At 45.7% G+C, this 23,351-nt stretch overlaps 2 protein-coding genes across 5 annotated transcripts in view; both read right to left on the bottom strand.

Annotated features, from left to right (window-relative positions):
- Positions 1-19,320, bottom strand: part of PRPSAP2 (phosphoribosyl pyrophosphate synthetase associated protein 2) — a 31,192-nt gene extending 11,872 nt beyond the window's left edge. The window contains exons 1-6 of one of the 3 annotated variants that reach the window (XM_063143114.1): positions 19,275-19,320; positions 10,672-10,792; positions 8,091-8,242; positions 4,572-4,624; positions 2,204-2,270; positions 312-484 (exon numbers count right to left, since the gene is read on the bottom strand). In XM_063143114.1, the coding sequence (XP_062999184.1) occupies positions 312-484; positions 2,204-2,270; positions 4,572-4,624; positions 8,091-8,209 (412 nt within the window). In that variant the 5' untranslated portion in view covers positions 8,210-8,242; positions 10,672-10,792; positions 19,275-19,320. Of the gene's footprint in view, positions 1-311; positions 537-2,203; positions 2,271-4,571; positions 4,625-8,090; positions 8,243-10,671; positions 10,793-15,403; positions 15,532-19,274 lie in introns of those variants that run through there. The other 2 variants (XM_063143112.1, XM_063143115.1) reach the window with 2 other exon arrangements.
- Positions 19,321-20,610: 1,290 nt separating this feature from the next.
- On the bottom strand, positions 20,611-23,293 carry LOC134410013 (chemerin-like receptor 1). 2 transcript variants are annotated; one of them, XM_063143051.1, is made up of 2 exons: positions 22,858-23,293; positions 20,611-22,304 (listed from the first exon to the last, which is right to left on the bottom strand). In XM_063143051.1, exon 2 carries the CDS (start codon positions 22,232-22,234, stop codon positions 21,164-21,166), a length of 1,071 nt encoding a protein of 356 aa, XP_062999121.1. In that variant the 5' UTR covers positions 22,235-22,304; positions 22,858-23,293; the 3' UTR covers positions 20,611-21,163. The 2 variants fall into 2 exon arrangements, with proteins under 2 accessions (XP_062999121.1, XP_062999120.1); XM_063143050.1 differs by having other exon boundaries at positions 20,611-22,264.
- Positions 23,294-23,351: the final 58 nt, after the last annotated feature.

Below are 23,351 nucleotides of genomic sequence, written 5' to 3'. Positions count from 1 at the left end.
TGCAAGCAAAAACAGGTGCTTTGCCACTGAGCTGCAGCCGCTCTCTCTAGGGTTTCAGGTAGAGGTCTTCTCCCAGCCCTGCCTGAGGACCTTCTGCAAGCAAAAGCAGGTGCTTTGCCACCGAGCTACAGCTGCTCATCTGATAGCAAGGCATCACTTTCCTTTATAAGCCCTCCCTCGTTTCCTTCCTTGTCTCATGGAAGGACCTTTAGATGAGGGCCAAGCTCCTAGACTACAGAGAGATGAAAAGGGGGATTGTCCAAGGGCCCCGCCATGCTTCGCCGTTGCCCGTCACCGTTCTATGTCCTTACCTGCCTTGCACATCATCGAAGCCAGAAGCTTGGAGACAATGGATCCCCTTTTCCTCATCTTACACTGCTTGCTGTATGGGAAGTAGGGGACCACGCCAATAATGCTTTTGGCACAAGACGTTTTGCAGGCGTACACCATGATAAGGAGCTCCATGATGGTCGTGTTCACATCCCTGCAACGACAAGGCGCTGGTTCTTTATCTAGACTCCGTTTTACAATAAATCCTGCATTGTGGTGGGATTTTAAACACAAAAGTCCTTCATTCGCTGGAGAACGAAGCTGAGAATTAAACCCACTACCCGGAAATTCCCTAGGAAACCTTGCTGAACTTCATGCAAAGTTTTTTTAAAATTATACTTAATGGCTTTCTCCTGCTGCCCAGAGTCCACAAACATATAGCTCCTCTTATAGACAGAATACCTAGCAGACGGCCTTCCCTTACATACACCCAGACATTATTTACGATTTTCAGAGGAGGTCTTGCTCGACAGTCCAAAATGAACAGAATGTCACAACGAAGGACCTCGACGGAGGTGGAGGGGCTTCTCTGTAGCAGCACCCACCCTCTGGAAAAACCTCCCTTGTGTGGTTCGGGAGGTGGAAAATGTAACATCCTTTAAACACCTCCTGGAAACGTCTCTCTTCAGACAGGCTTTCCCTGGACTATAACTTATTTTGGTGTGAGTTGGTATTTTTACCTCTTAAATTTGGTCTTGTTGAATTTTACGGTTTTAATTGTGCACTGCCCGGAGAGCCTCGGCAATTGGGCAGTATAAAAATGTAACAAAGTAAAATAAATGTATCTATTCATTTTATTTATTAATAATAGTTATATACCGCTCCCCACTCAATTTTGGAGCGGTGGACAAACAGAATAAAAGAATAAAAACAGAATAAAAACCACACTGAAATTACGTTTTTAAAAGAAACGACGTGCAAATAAAACTGTGGCTGGTCATTAAGGGAGGGATTCCTGGAACAGCAGCATTTTCAAGAGGCGCCGGAAGGAATACAAAGTTGGCGTGTACCTGACCTCCAGAGGCTGGGAATCCCATAGGTCGGGGGGCCACCACACTGAAGGCTCTTCCCCTGGGGGACTCCAATAGGACCATAGGTCTATGTGGAACCACCAGGAGCAGGCCCTCGAATGACCCCAGTGACCGGGCAGGTTGGTAAGGGAGAAGGCAGAGCTCTCTCAGGTATCCTGGTCCCAAGTTGTTTAGGGCTTTGAACACAAGTACAAGAACCTTAAACCTGGCCCGGTAGCGAATAAGCAGCCAGTGCAGTTCCCTCAGATATATATCTAGGAACTGCAGAAATTCCATTTCTTGGACAAGCACCCTGGGGGGAGGAAAGAAAAGCCATGTCCCACAAAGGCAGCACAGCAATGCTCGTTTCCCCTTCCTTTCGCCTTGGAGCAAAAATGGGCCATCATGGCAGAAGCAGGGGCTGCCTGAGTGCCTCTTTCAGCCTGAGTGCCAAATTCTAATTTGGAGGTGCTCTCTCTGTTGTGGGCCGGGCCCCAAACACTCCAGCCTATTTTAACTTAACGCTCCCACGGCCAGTAACTAGTCACAGGTGCTTACAACAGTCTGGGTCTTTGCTCGCTCAGGTTCAGCTACTGGCTTCATCGATGAGCTACGGATAGCGACTGAATCATCTTAAGCGGCACTCTAGGCAAGAGAGCAAGTGGGAAACTTAAGAATGGATAGACACAGCATCCCTTCTTTTTATGCAGAAAGATGCAGGTGACCACAGACAAATACTGAGGAAGAAGAGAGTTAAGAAGGGTCCAGGAAAAGTTATTAACGCCCTATCCCACCTCAGATGTTTCAGAAACACAAATACAGGAGTTGCAGAGGCTTTACCCGGAGCAGGGATTTGTACTCACTTTGAAACAGTCTGGATGATAAAGACATCTTTTCCTCTCACGGACTCTTGAATCTGCACTCTTGTTTCTGCCAAAAGAACACATATGCTCAGTGTATGACGGTCAGTGACCGACCTCCCTCCGGAGGTGCAGGCCAGCTCTGCAAGAAAGCTGCCCGTTGGGTCTTTATTTTAAGGTGTAAGGTAGGTCTAGTGGGATCCAGCAGCATGGATGTTCAATGTTGAATGAACACCTACAACCCCACTGGAAACATTTACAGCAGGGTTGCTGAACCTCTTTCAGCCGCGGGCCAAATTCAATTTCAGAGAATCTCTTGGAGGTGACCTAAAAACTATTTTAAAGGTGGCCTTAAAAAAACCTGTAAACGGATGAATAAATAAAATTCCAGCGGAGAGCGGGGACGAGGGCAAAAGAAGGCAGAGCCACAACACCCAAGATACTGGGGCATTTTAGCTTGAAGCTCAGACTACCCGTTGCTAAGCCCTAGGAAAGACAAATGATTGTTAATCGGGGTGTGCGTGTGGCCATCTGACGAACACCGGAGGACCAAATGGGAAGCCTATGTGGGCCAGAGGCTCGACACCCGATTTACAGATTTATATTGCAGTGTCCTAGAGAATCATACAGGGGCTGATGCAGATGTGGGTACAGCAAGGGCTCTACTCTACAAATCCTTGCAACACTCACACGAGGACCTTCCACCCAGCACTTGCTGATGGACCGGCCAATGAGCATGGATGTCAGTTCCAAATAAGGCTGGAAGCCTGACGTGTAGAAGCAACTCCACCTGGTAGCGCCAGGTAATAGGGACAAACAGGGGAGGCTGCTGCCCTTATGCCCCTGCTTGGGGGCTTCCCAACGGCATCTGGTGGGCCACCGTGCAAAACAGAATGCTGGACTATTTATTTATTGAAAATATTTCTAGGCTCTGTTTCAAGGCAGAAGCCCTCCTACGGTGGCCTAGAAAGGACTGGATGGGACTTTGGTCTGATCCAGCAAGGCCCCTCTCTGCCTAACAGGATCGGGAAGGGCCATGGCTCAGTGGCAGAGCACACAGAAGGTCCCGGGTTCGATCCTCGGCATCTCCAGGGAGCACTGGGAAAACGCCTGCCTGAAACCCTGGAGAGCCATGGCTGCCAGTCAATGTCGACAATGTTGGGCTAGATGGACCAAGGGTCTGACTCAGTCGAAGGCAGTAGAAACCAAAGGCACAGTTACAAGATGGGGGATACTTGGCTCAGCAATACTACAAACGAGAATTTGGAATTGTTGTAGATCACAAGCTGAATACGAGCCATCAGTGCGATATTGGCTGCAAGAAAGGCAAATGCTATTTTGGGCTGCATTAATAGAAGTATAGCTTCCAAATCACGGGAGGTACTGGTTCCTCTCTATTCGGCCCTGGTTAGGCCTCATCTAGAGTATTGCGTCCAGTTCTGGGCTCCACAATTCAAGAAGGACGCAGACAAGCTGGAGCGTGTTCAGAGGAGGGCAACCAGGATGATCAGGGTTCTGGAAACAAAGCCCTTTGAAGAGAGACTGAAAGAACTGGGCATGTTTAGCCTGGAGAAGAGAAGATTGGGGGGAGACATGAGAGCACTCTTCAAATACTTAAAAGGTTGTCACACAGAGGAGGGCCAGGATCTCTTCTCGATCCTCCCAGAGTGCAGGACACAGAATAACGGGCTCAAGTTAAAGGAAGCCAGATTCCAGCTGGACATCAGGGAAAACTTCCTGACTGTTAGAGCAGTGCAACAATGGAACCAGTTACCTAGGGAGGCTGCGGGCTCTCCCACACTAGAGGCCTTCAAGAGGCAGCTGGACAAGCATCTGTCAGGGATGCTTTAGGGTGGATTCCTGCATTGAGCAGGGGGTTGGACTCCATGGCCTTAGAGGCCCCTTCCAACTCTGCTATTCTATGATTCTATGAAGGCAGCGTCCTATACGTCGAAGGCAGGACCACAAAAGATGCCACTGCATCATGAAACGCAGGCCAGGCGCCTGTCAAACAGGGAGCAACAGGAGCTATTTTCATCTAGTGAAGTCCACGCTATATGATGCAATACCTGACACAGAACTGCAAGCGCAAGCTGACAACAAGGATAGGCTGCTTCTACTTAAGCAACTCAGGCAGGAGCGGAGATCAGGAAGTGGCCTCTCTCACCTGTGTAGGTAAAGGTATTGTTCCCCCTGCCCCACAACTGATAGCACAGGAGTGAAGGATGCTAATATTAACGCATGGGTCATCTGAAGGGATTCTTGGGTGGGGGTGAGAGGGGAGAGGCAGCTTGTAATGAGAGACATTTCATAAACTAGCGCCTCCTCCTTCAGCTTTGAGTGATAAATGTCCCAAGTGGCAGGTACTTACCTCTGTTTGGCTCTTGGTACACCTGAACTTTGCCCATCTCTACCCCCAGCCGCCTGCAAAAGGATACAAGGAGAAGCAAAGGTCACCACAAGGAAAATGAACTCAAAAACTAGGACCCCCAAATTGTACAAGGCTACAGATTTATGAGCCATAGAGGAAACATACATTTATTGTAATCGCACTTTTTTAAAAAAATAAGTGCATTGTAATTCATTCCAAGACTGCTTGCAACAGCTAGGGAATCCGTCAATAGCTTCACAATTTACTGTTTTAGGGGTGACGGATGTTTTGCCAACCTAAGAGCAGTTTAAAATGCAGACTGGATTGGGTCACAAGAAATGTCAATTGCCTACAGTTTCAGACAGACTACAGAGTGAACCCGGGCGTACCGAACTAGCTAGCTAGATTTCTACTCTTCTTGAAGGATTTGACTGTTTTCCCAGCATCAATGGCCAATGCTGCCAATTCCTGTGCAAACACAGACCCTGGTTGTTCCAGAAGGCCCCCCATAAATTTAGTAGTAGTAGCAGTAATATCCCGCCTTTTGCCCAATACTGGGCCTCAAGGCGGTCTTACAAAGTTTAAAACATACATTTTAAAACCTAGGAAAAGAAATGTAAAAAAAAAAGAGTTTAAAAATACACAACAAAATTATAAGTCATTAACATAGATGGAGGACCAAATTACTCTCCAAAGGCCTGCTGGAACAAATGATGACAATAACTCCCCCACATCCCCAAACATCACACTATGAATTCTTCTTGTAGGGGTCTCTTTTCCAATAAAACTCTCCTACTTCTCCCCTTCATTTCTTAAGTCGGCAAAATCAGAACCTTTTCTGCCAGACTGGCTGGCCCAGCGACTGCCTTCTAAAGGGGTGTTCTGCTCCTTGTATTACTCATCCAAGCCAATAAAGTCGCATTTCTGAGTAACTACATTATTCAGTAACTGGTTTTCTTTCTGGCCTGGCCAGGCTGCTGCCAAGGGCAGAAAATTAAACCCATCCTGCTCCAACCAGTATTTGGCTGAGCTAAACTTCCATTTGGCGTCTGAGGAGGCTAAACAATCACTGGAACAGGTTTGGCCTGAAGGAAGTGTTCTCATCAAAAGATCATTTGGAAAACGAATTTGAAAGTCGCCCAGCGTCAAGGGATCCTCAGGCTACAAGGAAACCTTGGATAAGTGGAGAGGACACGTTTAAACCAGGACGGACAAGACCTGGAGGAGGGAGCAGAACAGTGTTTGTTTACTGAAGTCTAAAACAGAGTCAAGCAGGAGGCGTTGCATGCAAGCTGATGAATTTACAGAACTCTTCCAAGGTGGCCGCTGACGGAACGACGCACGGAATTATTTCTAAGACTGCAGTTCTAAATGCACTAATTTCAATGTTGTGGTACACTGGCCACGGAACGTGACTTCCCTTCAAGTTGGGGTGCCACATGGCTCAGTACTTGGCCCTTTGTCGTTCTCTTTATACACGTTATTTTTAGGTAATCTTATTCGGTCTCATGGCATCCAATATCATCTGTATGCAGACGATACACAATTGTGTCTTTCTTCTCCCGAACTTTCTTCTGATGTTCAGGCTAGGATCTCAGCCTGTTTGTCTGACATCTCAGCCTAGATGCTTCAGTGTCGCTTAAAACTAAACATGGCGAAAACCGTATTGCTTGTCTTCCCTCCTAAACCGTCCCCTCGCTCTTCATTCTTTGTTACTGTTAATAATGTCACACTTTATCCGGTGGAAAAAGCTCATAGTCTTGGCTTCATATTTGATTCTTCACTTTCCTTCTCCTCACATGTCGAGGCTGTAGCCAAGTCCTGCCGCTTTTTCCTATATAACATTGCTAGGATCCGTCCGTCCTTATCTGTATCTTCTACTAAGACTCTTCTACACACTTTGGTTATCTCCCGTTTGGACTTTTGTAACCATCTCTTGACTGTTCTTCCTCCTGTTCATCTTTCCTCTTTGGTCTCTCTTCACCATTCTGCAGCCAAGATTATTTTCTTGGCTCGTCGCTTTGACCATGTTTCTCCTTTGTTGAAATCTCTCCATTGGCTTCCGATTCCATATAGAATTCAATATAAGCTTCTTTTGCTGACATTTAAATCGTGTCATGGTCTTGCGCCTTCTTATCTCTCCTCTCTCATTTCACTCTACCATCCCCCTCGTATCCTCCGTTCTGCAAATGCTATGTTGCTCTCCCGCCCAAGAATTTCTATCTCTCTTGCCCAGCTTCGCCTGTTCTCTTTGCCTGCCCCGTTTACTTGGAATGCTCTTCCAGAGCATCTACAAACTACGAGTTCCATCTTCGATTTTAGAACGCGTTTGAAAACTCATCTGTTTTCCATAGCTTTTGGTATTTTAGCCTGATTTACCGTTCTCATTGCTATGATTATTCCCTTATTTCTGTTTTGTGTAACCCCTTCCCCCCTTCATATGTTTTAATGTGATTTTAGACTGTAAGCCTCTGGGCAGGGTGTTGCTGTTTTATTTGTACATTCTGCACAGCACCAAGTAAATTGTTGGTGCTATATAAATAAAATAATGATGATGATAATAATAATAATAATAATAATAATAATAATAATAATGTTTAGGATCACCTTGCAAGTTGCTTAAGTCCTAGAACAGCCTTCCTCAACCTGGGGCGCTCTAGATGTGTTGGACTACAACTCCCAGAATGCCCCAGCCAGCTGGCTGGGGCATTCTGGGAGATGCAGTCCAACACATCTGGAGCGCCCCAGGTTGAGGAAGGCTGTCCTAGAAGGTGCGATTCCTTGAAGAGCTCCACTCTCTCTCTCCTTTGCTAGTCTCTATGCTTGAACTCTTTCCTCCCATTAAGAACCTAAGGAGAACCCTGATGCTGGATCAAACCAAGGGTCCATCTAGCTTCGCCCAGAGAGCTTCGGCTATTGGGCGGTATAAAAATGTAATAAATAAATAAATAGTCCAGCACTCTATTCACGCTGTGGCCAACCAGCTGCCCTTAGCCTCCAACTGTGACAAGAGCTCTCTGTTGTATCAAGTTATGCTATTTTGGTTCACTAGTTCTTTGCAAAGAGGCAAGCTGCTCTTTCGATTTAACTTTTGAAATCTATACTGAGAAGTGGAGAAAAAGAATGGAGGTTTTCAGATGCTTCCATCCCGGTCGTAGGGACCACTTAACAGGTGCACAAAGAACTGGTGGTGCTCCACAAATGAAAAATTAAGAACCTCTGCAGTAAACCCTCTCGGGTCACAGCTTTCTAGCTGTGAATGCCTGATTTATCAGATAATGCTTTAAAATAAGAAGATCAAATGTGCACATATGGCTCATTAGAACAGAGCCCACATTGTACTGATCCTGCACCTTATATGTAACTTTATCTTGGCAAACAGCCATGGCGCATTACTAAGTACCTTGACAGTATGCGCTAACCTTGCTGAAGGCTGTGCTTTAATTCCACACCCACCCAAACCAAGGCTGAAACAGAGTCAGCAAAAAGTGCTTAAAAAAGAAAATAGCTATTACTTACTCGGCAATTCTCTTTGATAGTTCCATACATGATGGATTGGAATTGGCCGAAAACAGCACCAGCCCGCCCTTCGTTATGTTCATGATGGGTCCTACTCCAACGGGCGCCACACAAAACATTAAATCCTCCGTTGTCTTCCCGCTTTTAAAATACTGCAAGGAGATCAAATGCACGTTAACCCTTTAAGCAATGTCCAACAATGCAAATGGAAGAACGCAGAGACGGAAGACCTGCGTTTCAATATTTCTCTTAACACGTTTGCGACGCTGATGCAAATACTACTTTGCGAAAGTGACTTGGGTCCGGACGATCGCGACAGGGAATGACGCCATAGTGGCTTCTCCCTCCCTCCCACCCCTTGCATGTGTTGCGCATGCAACTGCCACATGCATAATTCCCTGAGCAGCAGCACAGGTTGGCGTGTCATCCGACCACGGTGCGTGGTGTGGTGGGGGTAGCCTCATACCCACCCAACAACCTATATTGTGCAGTAGAGGCTGTAGGGCCAGTGCAAAGCCACCCCAGCCCCACCACATACTGGGTTACTGAACCAACCCCCAGAGAGATTTCTGCAAATAGCGGTTGTGTGCACAGCACATACAGGGGCAAGGGGAGAAGCCACGATAGCTTCTTTCCCCCATCACTATCGTCTGAACAAGCCCAATGTAGGTGTCTCACTTCACAGGAACACATTCAGTTCACATGGAGCACTGAACCTGTTAAGCCTTGGGTGAAGACAGCCCAACACTCCCCCGTGGCTGCACATTACGGGCAAGTCATGTTTCAGGAAGCTTACCCACAATAGTGATCGCCTCCCTGAGGAACCTCAATCAGTCTCCAAGACATGCCATCGCTCCCCACAACTGTTTGAAAGCTGCCATGCTACACAAGAGGAATAGGTCAGGCATGGAGGCGAACCCCAAATTCAGTCCCTTGATGTAGTATATGTATCATAGAATAGTAGAGTTGGAAGGGGCATCTAAGGCCATCGAGTCCAACCCCCTGCTCAATGCAGGAATCCACCCTAAAGCATCCCTGACAGATGGTTGTCCAGCTGCTTCTTGAAGGCCTCTAGTGTGGGAGAGCCCACAACCTCCCTAGGTAACTGGTTCCATTATCTTAAGGCCTGCATGCCAAGGGGAAGCACAAACAGGCCCACAGTATATGCCTACAGTACCGTTCTGAGGACGGGGTGGGATAGACTAAGCATATTCCAAGTTCCTTGAATATCTTTTTTTTTTCTTTTCTTTATTTGCTCAATAAACCCAATTGCAATTTCATCTGCTTACTTAACTACCGTATTTCTTCGTTTCTAAGTCGTCATCGATTGTAAGACGCACACTAATTTCAGTACCACCAACAGAAAAAAAGCTTTGATCCTAAGAAATAATAAACGCACCGTAATTCTAAGACGCACCCCGTTTTTAGAGACGTTTATATGGGGGGAAAAGTGCGTCTTAGAATCGAAGAAATACGGTACCATTAAAATTCTTTAGATATATGTGTTAAAATTGTTCAGATATATGTGTGCCTGTGTGTGTGCTGTCTGTTTATATGTAAATGGTTTTTAATACTATGTATAATGTATTTTTAATGGTTTTTAATCTTTGTAAACCACCCAAGAATTTTGGCTATTGGGTGGTACAGAAATGGAATAGATGAAATGGAATAGAAGTATAGCTTCCAAATCACGTGAGGTACTGGTTCCTCTCTATTCGGCCCTGGTTAGGCCTCATCTAGAGTATTGCATCCAGTTCTGGGCTCCACAATTCAAGAAGGACGCAGACAAGCTAGAGCGTGTTCAGAGGAAGGCAACCAGGATGATCAGGGGTCTGGAAACAAAGCCCTATGAAGAGAGACTGAAAGAACTGGGCATGTTTAGCCTGGAGAAGAGAAGATTGGGGGGAGACATGATAGCACTCTTCAAATACTTAAAAGGTTGTCACACAGAGGAGGGCCAGGATCTCTTCTTGATCATTCCAGAGTGCAGGACACAGAATAACGGGCTCAAGTTAAAGGAAGCCAGATTCCAGCTGGACATCAGGAAAAACTTCCTGACTGTTAGAGCAGTGCGACAATGGAATCAGTTGCCTGGTGAGGTTGTGGGCTCTCCCACACTAGAGGCCTTCAAGAGGCCGCTGGACAACCCTCTGTCAGGGATGCTTTAGGGTGGATTCCTGCCTTGAGCAGGGGGTTGGACTCGATGGCCTTGTAGGCCCCTTCCAACTCTGCTATTCTATGATTCTATGAATTACTGTCTTGGGCATCATTATCCTGCAGGCAAAAATGCGAACTCATTTCAATCTCTGGTTATGTTTCTCTGGTGCACAGAAGGGAGGATTCAAATCAGCGTAGGAACATAAGAGGGCTGCTGCAACAAAAACAGATCTGCAGCTGGGATGTTGTACCCATATTAACACAGAGCTGCTGACTCTGGGCAACTCTTGAATCAACCACTTCTAATATTTCTATGCATGCGAGCCAAACTGCAGAAGATAAAAGGGTTCTCAGTTTCTCCGTTCATTAAAAGTCTCTCACCACTGTGTAATTCTAAAACAAAAATGATCTTAGGAGCACTTACAAAAAAAGGGTGTGACTGAGGAAAGCGCTCAGCAAAATTAGCAGGCAGCACTAAATCCCTCTTGTACTTTGCTCTCTCCTGGCTACAAAACCGCTACCATCCTTTGACATCAAACTTCAACCTGTAGAAACGGAGCAGAGAGTACAGAAATATTAGAAGACAATGGAAACAAGAGCAGAGAACAAAATCATTGCAAAAGTCTTTATTCTCAAGATGATGATGATAATAATAAGCATCATAAATTCCATTTAACACCCTTTAAAAAGTAAGGAGTTTGGAATACATAAATGAAACCGAGGAATTCAGCCACCAGTGTCAGATTAGAACTTGAAAAAAGTTTTATTTTGTTGTTGCTGCTTCTGATGCTGTTTATTCATTTTTATTTTATTTATTACATTTTTATACTGCCCAATAGCCGAAGCTCTCTGGGTGGTTCACAAAAATTAAAACCATCATAAAACAACCAACAGGTTAAGTAACCTGCTGTTAATAATCACCATCATCATCTATCAAGTTATATTGCAGTTTGCCTACAAAAAACAGTTCAATCTCTTCATCTTACATCTAAGTTCCAATGCCAGAGACATTTCTTTTTTAAAAAAAGAAGCCCAGACACTTCATCACAAACACGTTCATAATTTGGGAGAAGAACCCCCTGGTCAACATAAAGTAACTGAGGATAGCATCATTTACTCCCTACATTTATAAAAACACTGTTAGTCATCATTATGTCTAATACCATGCAACAGCGTTATTAAAGCTCTTTCCCGGCCTCTGCAAACAAGCTGTATTCTGTTTGTCTAGACTTGGTGGAATTTTCACAGCTAAGGGGAGGATGAAGAATCTCATTCATAGCAAAGCTCTTGCTGCAATCTCCATTCATGTACAATAAATCAGAGCCTTGACCATCAGAAAGCAGCTATTTTGAGGGGAGAAATATTACAGGCTTCTCGATAGGCATGGAATTAGCTAATCAGACAGTAGGGCAGGCAACGTCAAAAGCAGAAGCAGCCCAAAATGTACAAGGAGGAAGCAGAAATTTCAACACAACGGAAGACAGGGAAACCACAATCTAACAAGCAAAAGCGTTCTACACTCACAAATGATTTTATGGTGATTGCAAGGACTGAGGGAGCACATTTGAGACAGGCCTTAAAGACTTGCGTGAAACAACCTGTGAAAAGCGGCGGCACACAAATATTTTCAAAACATGGGCTAAGATAGAACCTAACGGGAAAAAACAGAATGCGAAAGCGGCTAAACATCAGTTAACTGAAGACACATTTGGGCCTAAAGTAGATGCCTGACCAGCGGCCAGGAATGAAATAGCTCAGACTTTTAGAGCCTTTTCCACACTCTGCACAAAACGCACCTAATAGCACCTTTTAATATAACACAGACCAGAGTGGATCTATTTCAAAACAAATTTTCTCATTTCAATATTCATGCTTATTTTAAACGTATAAGCATACATAGAATATAGCCCTTATGTTTAAATCCATCTGATACAATAGAAGAAAATGCTTCTCATGAGAAGACTAAATAGCACCACGGAAGTCAACTTGTGCAGGGTGATCCTAAACATGTTTACTCAAAAGCAATTTCTCTATCAAGTTCAGTAAGGGCTACCTCCTAGTAATTTTGGTTGGTCCCAATAAAGGTATTGATTAACTATGGATTTGGGGTTCTTTTCTCATGGACCGGTGCAACTATCTTTGTGTTTAATGTACATCCCAGAAATATGCTTAGGACTGCAACTCTAAAGTTAGCACTACTCAGCAGTTTGCAGTCACCAGATCAGCATTATTAATCAGGTTCACAGGTAGGAAGATAAGAGGTAGGAGGTTAATCAATGGGTTCAGAACCACTGAGCAGCCATAGTCCTTCAAGTGACCCCACTCACCAAGATAGCGCATAGCACCAATGACAGGCCCAGAAGCCCTTATCCACTGCTGAAATCAGATGAAACGGAGTATATGTATAATTAACATTCCAAAACACCACAACTACGGAAATTACACTAGAGGCAAGTATTGATCACAAGGAGAAAACAAGAAAAGTGGCCCTAATTCATACAAACAAGTCTGCACAAATCTTTTTTTGTTCATTACTAAAACTGGTGCAAAACTAGAGTACATGCAATGCCTAATTATTTATGGGCAAATGTGTCAACAAATGTTAAAGACCTTTACAAGATTCAGAAGTCCAGTTACTGAAAGCATCCTCTACGTCCTAATGAAGGGAAATGAAGACAGGTATCCTAGTACTAACAGACAGGGAAAGATTAGACACAAACATTACACAGTTGTTCTTCTGTGTCTTAATTCAGACCCATCATATAGTTACTGCCAGTGGGAATAATCTGAGCTCAAATCCACAGAATGGCAGTACATGGAAACAAGCTTATTTAGCACAACCGAAATACGATCCCTAGTCACATACCACACCCATTGTGCACAGAGCACATGACTTGGCTGCATTGAATCCTAGTCATTTACAGCCATGGGGTCCTGACAGTGCCCCTGGACCACAAAGGCTTTCAGCAGCTGAAGAGAGATAGACATCATCACAACTCCCAAAGGAGGAAGCTTCTCCCAGCTAGGGCTTCTGTGTACAAGGGCCTCCGCCATTGTTACTGTACCGCCGAAAGGATGAGGATAATAGAGATGAACCAAATGCATCAAGCCCAGGGGATCAACATATTCATCCCAGCACCATGCAAAATTAACAATGAAGCCGAACCCTGCCTGCTGTAACTCTCCTAAAGGACAGCAGTGAACACAGAAGAATACAGAACTAGAAAAAATAAATAAATCTCCCCATCCTCCAATTGTGTTTTAGGAGGTGACTCGTGGTTAAGAATTGAGGGGAGGGGGTTATTTCCTCTCTTTTGTGTACAGGGCCAGGGAGAGAAACCCTAACATTACCTAGACTATCTTTTTTTATCCTGATGACATGAATTAGAGGACTTTTTAGTCGTTGATTCCAAATACTTAAATTGGACATACAAGACAACAATGTAAACGATTTCTCACCACATAACTCTAAAATTCTATGTACTACGAGCGTTTCTCTGTGCGTGTGCTAAAATCCCAAAAGGCCACACTCCTATGTATATCAACTAGGAAATACATCCCATTACCCACATTACAACTGAGCTGCTTCTTAATAAAGAGGGAAGGCTTTGGGGAGAGAGAAATGGAGACAGACCCACCCTTTTGCCTTATATTCCTGTGGAGATACAGCCTCATTTCCTTTACAATCCCATTTTGTGGTTGTTGCTATTTTAAATTGGTAAGAAAAAGTTAAGTTCAGGATCCGTGGGTCCCCCAGCCCAGAATAAAAACATTATGCGTGCCTCATCAGTGAAGAACTCTGCCCACCCCCCATACAACTGGTGTGAAAGATGGAGAAACATACACGCTAAACCTTTTCTTCTCCTTCTCCTCACCTGTTTTCTTTTTCTTTTAAACAGATAAAGAACAGCTAGATTTGGGGTCTGCGTATGTCTGCACAGCTCAACCTGAAGAGCACACAACAACAATAGCTAAATATTCACTCACCCCCAAAAGCCTCCCATCACATGGAAAAGGGGAGGGAGCTTTACAAGAGGATAAATCTCATTCCCTCCACCCCACACACACAATCAGTGTGATGTAGGGGCACAAAAGCACACCCTCTGCCCCCCTTCTTTCTTCCTCCCCCTGACCCTGCATCATCACAGCCACACACACCCATCCGGCACCCCATTTCGATCTTATTTAATGTATTTATATCCCAGCCTTAACATTATGGATTTCAAGGCAGCTGACAACGTTCAATCATCACAAAACTCAGGCCTGAATTATCATAACCCCCCACACCTAAAAAGAAAAAGAAAAAAAAGGAGGGGGAACTCTACAATTAAATAAATATTGCTATGTTAGATCAAGGAGGATTTGTGCACAGTCCCCTGAACATTTATATAGGTATAAATAAAATGTTATACATACATCTGTGTGTGATACACAGACAGATTCATACATAATACAGACATAGATAGATAATGTATTATTATTTATTACATTTCTATACCGCCCCATAGAAGCTCTCTGGGCGGTTTACAACAACTGACAAAAATACAGAACACAGCATCATCATAAAAAATAGTCCAAAAAATTAGAAAAATTAAAACAATGTAAACAGCTAAAAACAAATAGACAATATATGGGAGTATATACATGTATAAATAATACACACATGCATGCACAGAGCAGAAGAGAGATATTATTATTATTATTATTATTATTATTATTATTATTATTATTATTAGTATCCCGCCTTTTGCCCAATATTGACAGTTTATACATGTATAAGTTGTGTGTGTATATATGCAGGTATACATAAACACGCATACAATACACACATGCATATAGATAGATAGATAACATACACACACCCCACACACATGTCTCTTTCCCCACATGCGTGCATGACACACGCGCTCTATAAATACACACCACAAGGGGTTTGACACGCAAGTTGGACTTTCCCACCGACCTCCGGCCTGAATGTTGGAAGCCACCAGCCCTGCCTACCCAAAGACCCCCCCCACCGCCCACCGCCCCACAAGAGGCCGGTCCGTGGCTATGCCGGGGGGGGGGGGAGGGTGTCTTGCGGGTCCGTGTGGCGAGGAAGACACGTGGCCGGGCGCGCCGCCGCCCCCTCCCTCCCTCCGTCCGTCCCCGGTTACCTGCTCCCTCAGCGCCCCTCAGGCCCCCTCGCTTGGCTGGATAACGGGCGGGCGGGCGGGCGAGACAGGTGATCCGACGGGGCTGGGCTGGGCTGGGCCGGGCCCGTCCCTCACAGACACCGGCGCCTCCTCGCCCTCCGCCTCCTTCTCCTCCCTCACGCGCCTCCGAGCTCCGTCCGGCTGCAAAATGGCGGCGGCGGCGGCGGCGGCGAGCACGAAAGGTCTGAGGGGGGCGGAGCGGCCCTGAGGCGCTGGCCTCCGGCCTCCACCCCCGCCCGAGGGGGCCACGCGGGCCCGGCAAGACCCCACGCACCCACCCCGGACACGCGTGCTCGGCCTCTGCCTTCTCTGCCCCACTCTCCCCACCCACAACGCCAGCCCCGCCGCCGCTGGCCTCCCCTCACCACCGCCAAACACGCGTGTTCAGCGCTTCTCTTCTCTTTCCTCCTCCCCTCCACAATACCAGCACTGCTGATGCTTGCCTTTCTTAAACACGCGTGTTCAGTGCTTCTCTTCTTTTCTGGCCCCCCACAACACCAGCCCCGCCCACTCTTGTCTTTCCTCACGACCGCCAAGCACGCGTGTTCAGCGCTTCTCTTCTCTTTCCTCCTCCCCTCCACAATACCAGTGCCGCTGATGCTTGCCTTTCTTAAACACGCGTGTTCAGCGCTTCTCTTCTTTTCTGGCCCCCCACAACACCAGCCCCGCCCACTCTTGTCTTTCCTCACGACCGCCAAGCACGCGTGTTCAGCGCTTCTCTTCTCTTTCCTCCTCCCCTCCACAATACCAGCGCCATTGATGCTTGCCTTTCTTAAACACGCGTGTCCAGCGCTTCTCTTCTCTTTCCTACTCTCCTCCACAATACCAGTGCCGCTGATGCTTCCCTTTCTTAAACACGCGTGTTCAGCGCTTCTCTTTTCTGTCCTCCCCCCCACAACACCAGCCCCGCTGGCACACGCGTGTTCAGCGCTTCTCTTCGCTTTCCTACTCTCCTCCACACAATACCAGTGCCGCTGATGCTTGCCTTTCTTAAACACGCGTGTTCAGCACTTCTCTTTTCTGTCCCCCCCCCACAACACCAGCCTCGCCCACTCTTGTCTTTCCTCACGACCGCCAAACACGCGTGCTCAGTGTTTCTTCTTTCCTCCTCCCCTCCACAATACCAGTGCCGCTGATGCTTGCCTTTCTTAACCATCGCTAAACACGCGTGTTCAGCGCCTCCTCTTTTCGACTCCCCACCCGCAATACCAGCCCCGCTGGCACACGCGTGTTCAGCGCTTCTCTTCACTTTCCTCCTCCCCCCCACAATACCAGTGCCGCTGATGCTTGCCTTTCTTCACCATCGCTAAACACGCGTGTTCAGTGTTTCTCTTCTCTTTCCTATACCACTCCTACAAAACCAGCCCCACTCAGACTTACCCTTTCACATGACTGCCAAACACCCAAGTTCAGCCTCTCCCTGCCTCCAGTTTTATGCACCTAGGGTGACCCTATGGAAAGGAGGACAGGGCTCCTGTCTCTTTAACAGTTGTATTGAAAAGGGAATTTCAGCAAGTGTCGTTTGTGTGCATGCAACACCTGGCGAAATTCCTTCTCCTTCACAACAGTTAAAGCTGCAGGAGCTATATTAGAATGACCAGATGCAAAAGAGGGCAGGGTTCCTGCAGTTTTAACTGTTGTGATGGAGAGGGAATTTCCCCAGGTGCTGCATGTATACAAATGACACCTGCTGACATTCTCTTTTCAATACAACTGTTAAAGAGACAGGAGCCCTGTCCTCCTTTCCATAGGGTCACCCTAATGCACCCCAACAAACGGGCAAAGAAGGAGCACTATAATGAGGTTGGTGCAGGAGAGTCCTCCGTGTCACCCTGACATGAATGCGTGTTTCCCGACACTCACAATGGAGAGATATGCAAACACACGTGTGTGCACTTCCCCACTCAGGTAGGTCGACATTACTTCCTGCAGAGCCTTTGCATTAAGTGCAGGTGGTTATTTATTTATTTGATTTATATACCACCCCATAACCGAAACTCTGAGCGGTTTACAAAGACTGTGGGCATCATGTGGCCCTTCTGATGTGCTTGGACTGCAAGTGGTTAGGTGGCAGGCTGCACCACAATGCTGCAAGGAGCTAATGTGTAAGTATGTGCAACTATGTTCTGTACACTATCCAGGGAACTTTAGTTAATGGGGGAAGCCCAAAAGACATAGGGTGTGCTTTCCTTAATTTCTTAGTACTCTTCTCTTCCACTCACCTTAATCACTCCCGTTTCTAAACGGTGATCCTCTCAGAACAGCATTTTGCTGGCAGAAATCCCCCCCCCAAAAAATATACGCCAAGGTTGGGCAACTTGTAGTCCTCCACATGTTCTGGACTGCAATTCCCAACATCCCTAGCCAGAGCAGCCATTGGTGGGAGATCATGGGAACTGCAATCCTTGCAACATCTGGAATGCCTCAGGTTGCCCAGTCCTGCTTTAGTGGGTAGATATTTGGCAATATAAATTGCAATGGGGTGCAGTGGGGCACAGATCGGGGCCTCTACCCCCAGCCTTCTCCATCCTGGGGTCCTCTAGATGTGTCAGACTGCAACTCTAAACTGGATGGGGATTATGGGGATTGTAGTACAGGATATCTGGAGGGCCAGTATTGGGGAAGGATGTTCTATCCCCCTGCCTTGCCCAAACTATGGTCCTGATCTGTGTGGGCGACCAGGTGTGTGTGTGTACTTTAGAATAAAACAAAAAACTTTTGGCTGGCCTAGTAAGGACACAATCCTATGCTTGTTGGCTAGGGAACGCCGGGAGTTGTAAGGCTTTTCTGCTGTCTAAACCAGCCTAAGATTGCCCTCTAAAGGTATGACAGCATCATGGACTTTGGCAGGAAAAAGATTTAGCTGCTACCAACATCTGTAGCCATGGTTAGAGTGTCGGACTGAGAGTCGGGAGATCCGGGTTCTAGTTCCCCCTTCGCCATGGAAGCTCACTGGGTGACTCTGGACCAGTCACAGACTCTCAGCCTTAGCAAGAATTAAGCTCTGGGTTTGGACTGGGGACATTTCTGTACAGGTGCAGCTTCCCCAATTCTCTGGAGTAATGGAAGAAACGGCATCATTTAATGAAATGCTTGTCGAGTGCCGCTCACATTTGAGTGCCGCTCACAATCTCTCGGTTGGACTACTGCAACCTTCTTCTCTCTGGCCTTCCTTCGTCTCACATCAGTCCGCTGGTCTCTGTCCACCACTCTGCCACTAAGATCATCTTGGCCCGCCGCTCTGACCATGTCACTCCACTTTTGAAATCTCTTCATTGGCTTCCAATTCACTCCAGAATCCAATACAAACTTCTCCTGTTGACCTTCAAAGCTTTTCACGGCCTAGCTCCTGCCTATCTCTCCTCTCTCATCTCACACTATTGCCCCGCTCGTGCTCTCCGCTCCTCTGATGCCATGCTTCTCGCCTGCCCAAGGACCTCTACTTCCCTTACTCGGCTTCGTCCTTTTTCTTCTGCTGCCCCTTACGCCTGGAACGCTCTTCCAGAACACTTGAGAACTACAAACTCAATCACAGCTTTCAAAACTCAGCTAAAAACCTTTCTGTTCCCTATAGCTTTTAAATATTGAGTTTGTTCTGACTCTATACTGTTTAGCTTCACCCTACCCAGTGCCTGTTTTCACTTCCCTGTGCCTGTTTGCATTCTCTTTCCCTCCTTATTGTTTACTACAACTTTATTAGATTGTAAGCCTATGCGGCAGGGTCTTGCTATTTACTGTGCAATCTGTACAGTACCATGTACATTGATGGTGCTATATAAATAAATAAATAAATAAATAAATAAATAAATAAATAAATAAATAATAATAATACCTGAGGCTTTTCTCCAGCATGGAAGGATCACAGTGCTGTTGACCCTTCCCAACCTTTTCCCTGCAAGTACGCCCTCTCCTCAGCCAACTTTTGTGATTGGATGAGAGCCCTATAGAATAAACCTCTTTCGGTCAGGCAACCCCCATGCCTGCTCCAGGACACTATGCCGGTGTGACTGTTGAGCCAGGATGCTTTGTACTGCAGTTTATCTGACTTCTGTCGTTATTTCTGTCCTATCGCTGAACTGCTACCTTGGGTTTTGACCCAATTTGCTCCACCGATGGGTTCAGTCACAAGAAGGATCATGTTGGTCCATCCTTAATTTGGATTCATGATCTCCCAAGTGGTGGTAGCTTAACTGCCCAACATACATGATGATGTACGCTGCATTCACTGCACAACTGATAGATTAGCCACAAAGGAAAAATAACCAGAAGATGCTGGGAGAATGTGTCCTCTGCAAAAGTTGCATAACAACTGCACCTTTATTGTGAAACAAAAATGCCCTCTGAGAAAATGCCTTGCACAAAACTTGTAGGAAACAATAGTGGCCATCAAATCTCGTGCTAGATTTTTGGCTTTCCAGGAGCTCCTTCTCTTCTACTCCTGCCTCTGCTACTTGCTTTTATGGATTCCGAATGTTATGAAAAACACCCGGGATCCTCTTTTTTATGCACTGCTTGGGGAATTGCTCTCCACCTCCTTCAGGATCATGCCAACTTTTCCAGTCAGCAGAATTTAACACATTTCTCAACAACTGCAAACAGTTTTGCTGGACAAGCTGTCAGTGTTTTTGAAAGTTCTCAAACACCCATTTCACCTCCCCTTTGAAAGTCAAGTGTTAAAGTTTAAAAGACCTTGAAAGTTGAGCGGCACAAGAAAAGCAGGGAAGAAAGTTACTTGAGAGGCACTTTGAACCCCTTTAATCCCAACCACAACAATACAGGAAATAAGAGGGCTCCTTGAAGGTCTCCTCAAGAGTAAGAGGCCTGGAAGACTGGGCTAACCAGTTTTAGCTGGCCGTGCTTGGGGCTTTGAAGATCAGGCTACATCTGCCTTCAGTTCTGGTCTATCCACCTCTGGAACGCAGATGTTGTGCAGAACCCAGCTGGCCGTGTTTCTGACACCCAGCTACATCTCGTTCCTTGTCCATGCTTATCCCTTAGCTTCACCGGGTGACTTTGCTAACAGACCAAGCAAGCAGGACTCCTAGGAAACACACACAAAACAGCATAGACAACCATATTGGCCCATTAGAAGAAGAAGAAGAAGAAGAAGAAGAAGAAGAAGAAGAAGAAGAAGAAGAAGAAGAATCCACAGTAGGACAATAATTTTATTAGGACCAACTTAAATGTCACAAAATAGTGAGCAAGCTTTCGAGTTCTGGAAAACATTATTTGGAGCAGTCGTATATAGAGTGGCCACTGCGTGGCGCTCAAGCATTTTATACAGGAAACAGTTTTGGTTAAAAATAAATAAACATCTGCATGCCACAAATGTGACAGTTGTGAAGGTCAACAAGCCAACCAATCCAGCAACCCAATAAAGCTTATTACGTGGATGTAACCGTGTAAAATAAGGCTGAACAAGAGTTCCCAGTGGGTTATTTGGCAAAAATAATAATAATGGTAGCCTATTGGCTACTGAGGCAGTGTGGTGTAGTGGCTAGAGTGTTGGACTGGGAGTCGGAAGATCCGGGTTCTAGTCCTCACTTAGCCATGGAAACCCACTGGGTGATTTTGGGCCAATCACAGACTCTCAGCCCAACCTTCCTCATAGGGCTGCTGTTGTGAGGATAAAATGGAGAAGAGGGGAATTATGTACACCGCCTTGGGTTCTTTGGAGGAAACAAGGCAGGATAGAAATGCAGTAAATAAATAAATTACTGACTAAGTCATCTGAATCTCTGCCTGAGAGATGGATCTAGATTTTCTCTTGCTGGACAAAGACAGGATGAAGTCCTCGCCAAAAGCCCCCTCAAAGGCTGAGAGCACAGACTGACGGAACTTCTTCTGCCCTACAAACACGTAGAGGATGGGATTGATACAGCTATTGAAGAAAGCCAGGCTGGAAGCCAAAGGGATCCCTAAGTAGAGAGCCATCTTGAGCTGATGGCTTGCCGTTGTTTTGGACATCTCCAGCAAGGAGAAGACATGGTACGGGAAATAGCAGAGGAAAAATGATGCTGTGACAGCAATGATGATTCTAAATGGTTTGGTAGATTTGGTTAGGCGTCTCCTTTTCATCCTGAACGCCACGATGCTGTAGCAGACCAGGATTACGGTGAAGGGAAAGAGGAAGCCAAATATGAACCTGGTTACTACCATAGCTCTGTGCCTTGTCTTCCAAAGCCTTCGCGCCTCCTCGCCATCATAATTTTTGGAGAGAGCAAAATTATTGTAGCAGCTGGTGATGTTCTTGGCATTAGTTGCAGTGTCTCGGAAAATAAGATACGGCGAGCTAATGATGAAGGCTGCTACCCATGTCACCAAAGCAGTACGGTACGCCAGCTTTGTGGTCCGGTAGTTTCTGGACCATACAGGGTAGACCACTGAGACACACCGATCCATGCTGATGACCGTCAAGAGGAAAACACTGGCAAACATGTTTAAGAAGGCAATGGTGCTGTTGAGCTTGCACAGAAGTTTCCCAAACGGCCAGTGGAAGCCCAGGGCTGTGTAGGCAATGCTGAGGGGCAGGAAAAAGGTGAAGACAAAATCAGCGACGGCCAGGTTGAGAAACCACACTGCGTTCACGGTCTTCTTCATCTTGAAGCCAGCGATCCAGATGACGAGGCCATTCCCACTTACCCCTAGGAGACACGCAATACTGTAGACCACAATGGACAGGAGATGCATGCTCTTTTGAAGGCCCCGATAGCTGTCAGCGTTTGAAGAAGTGGTGTTCTCGTGCCAAAAGGTGAAATTGGCCTGGAAAGGCGGCGAAGAGATGTTCTCCATCCCCAGCAAAAGAATACAGCTCCTGAAGTCCTTATAAACTTCATCCGGATATTAAAATAAATACATTGAGCTATTGAGAAAAAGCAGTTCAGGGGAAAATATATATATATATAAATAGGAAGTTTCTTGGCTAGTTATCGAAACACAGTGAATGTTGGTCAGTCAACAGAAACTTGTGTCTTTTGGCTAATAAAACAAATACAAAGTTTGCCTTGGCAGGCCTGAAATGTAGTAAATTCCAGTTTGGATAATTGCTGCTAAACGTTTTGTTTAATTAATGAATTATTTCAAGCTGTGTGTTATATTTCTGTTCCTTGATCATTTTCCTTTATATATTACTTTTAAGTAAGTTGTTGTTCTGTTACTTTAGATGCTTTTTATTATGATGAATGGCTAAAGAAAATAAATCGATTGATTACCCTGCATCGAGTTGGACTCGGTGGCCTTATAGGCCCCTTCCAACACTACTATGATTCTATGATTCTTCTCTAGTTCAAGGAAGATAATTTTGCCCCGTATCTTCTCTTTACTTGCTGAGAAAAATACATCAACATCCTACCAATTTATTTCTTTTTTATTTTACCATTGTCTAAGAAAGGAACGGGGCCGGGAGAGAGACTCACCTTTCTTTTTGCCTCTTCCAACAGAAGTTTTACTGGGTCCAATTCTTGGAGCGACCAGTGTCCGTGTTCCAACACATTTTGTCTTGAAGACTTCAAGATAGTGTTTCTTCCCAGTAGTGATTCACCTTGGGCTGAAGTTCTTTCCATATGTCTGAGTTTAGGGGATTTTAGAGAACGTAATTTATTCCAACCTCTTCTTCCTCAATGTGTTATTAATGGAATTTAACCCTTCTGGCTAATTATTTAGGGTGCTACATCATTAGAACAGGTCGGTTGGCTTAGAATTCTTTGTCTGGAAAAGCAGCCTATAAACCTAATGCAGCCTTTCCCAACCTGCCCCCACTACAGCCTTCATCATCCCCATCCAGAAGGGGAGGGGGTTCGCCTTGCTTGTTGGGGATGATGGGAGTTGTAGTCCAACACATTTTGAGGGCATCAGGCTGGGGAAGGCTAATCTAAATAATATAAGCAATGTTTTTTTCTTTTTCTTTTAA

This window comes from Elgaria multicarinata, chromosome 17 (genome assembly GCF_023053635.1).
Source record: "Elgaria multicarinata webbii isolate HBS135686 ecotype San Diego chromosome 17, rElgMul1.1.pri, whole genome shotgun sequence".
Classification (NCBI taxonomy): Eukaryota; Metazoa; Chordata; class Lepidosauria; order Squamata; family Anguidae; genus Elgaria; species Elgaria multicarinata.
Note: the sequence above shows the minus strand (reverse complement) of the source record. Positions and strands in the feature narration are given on the sequence as shown.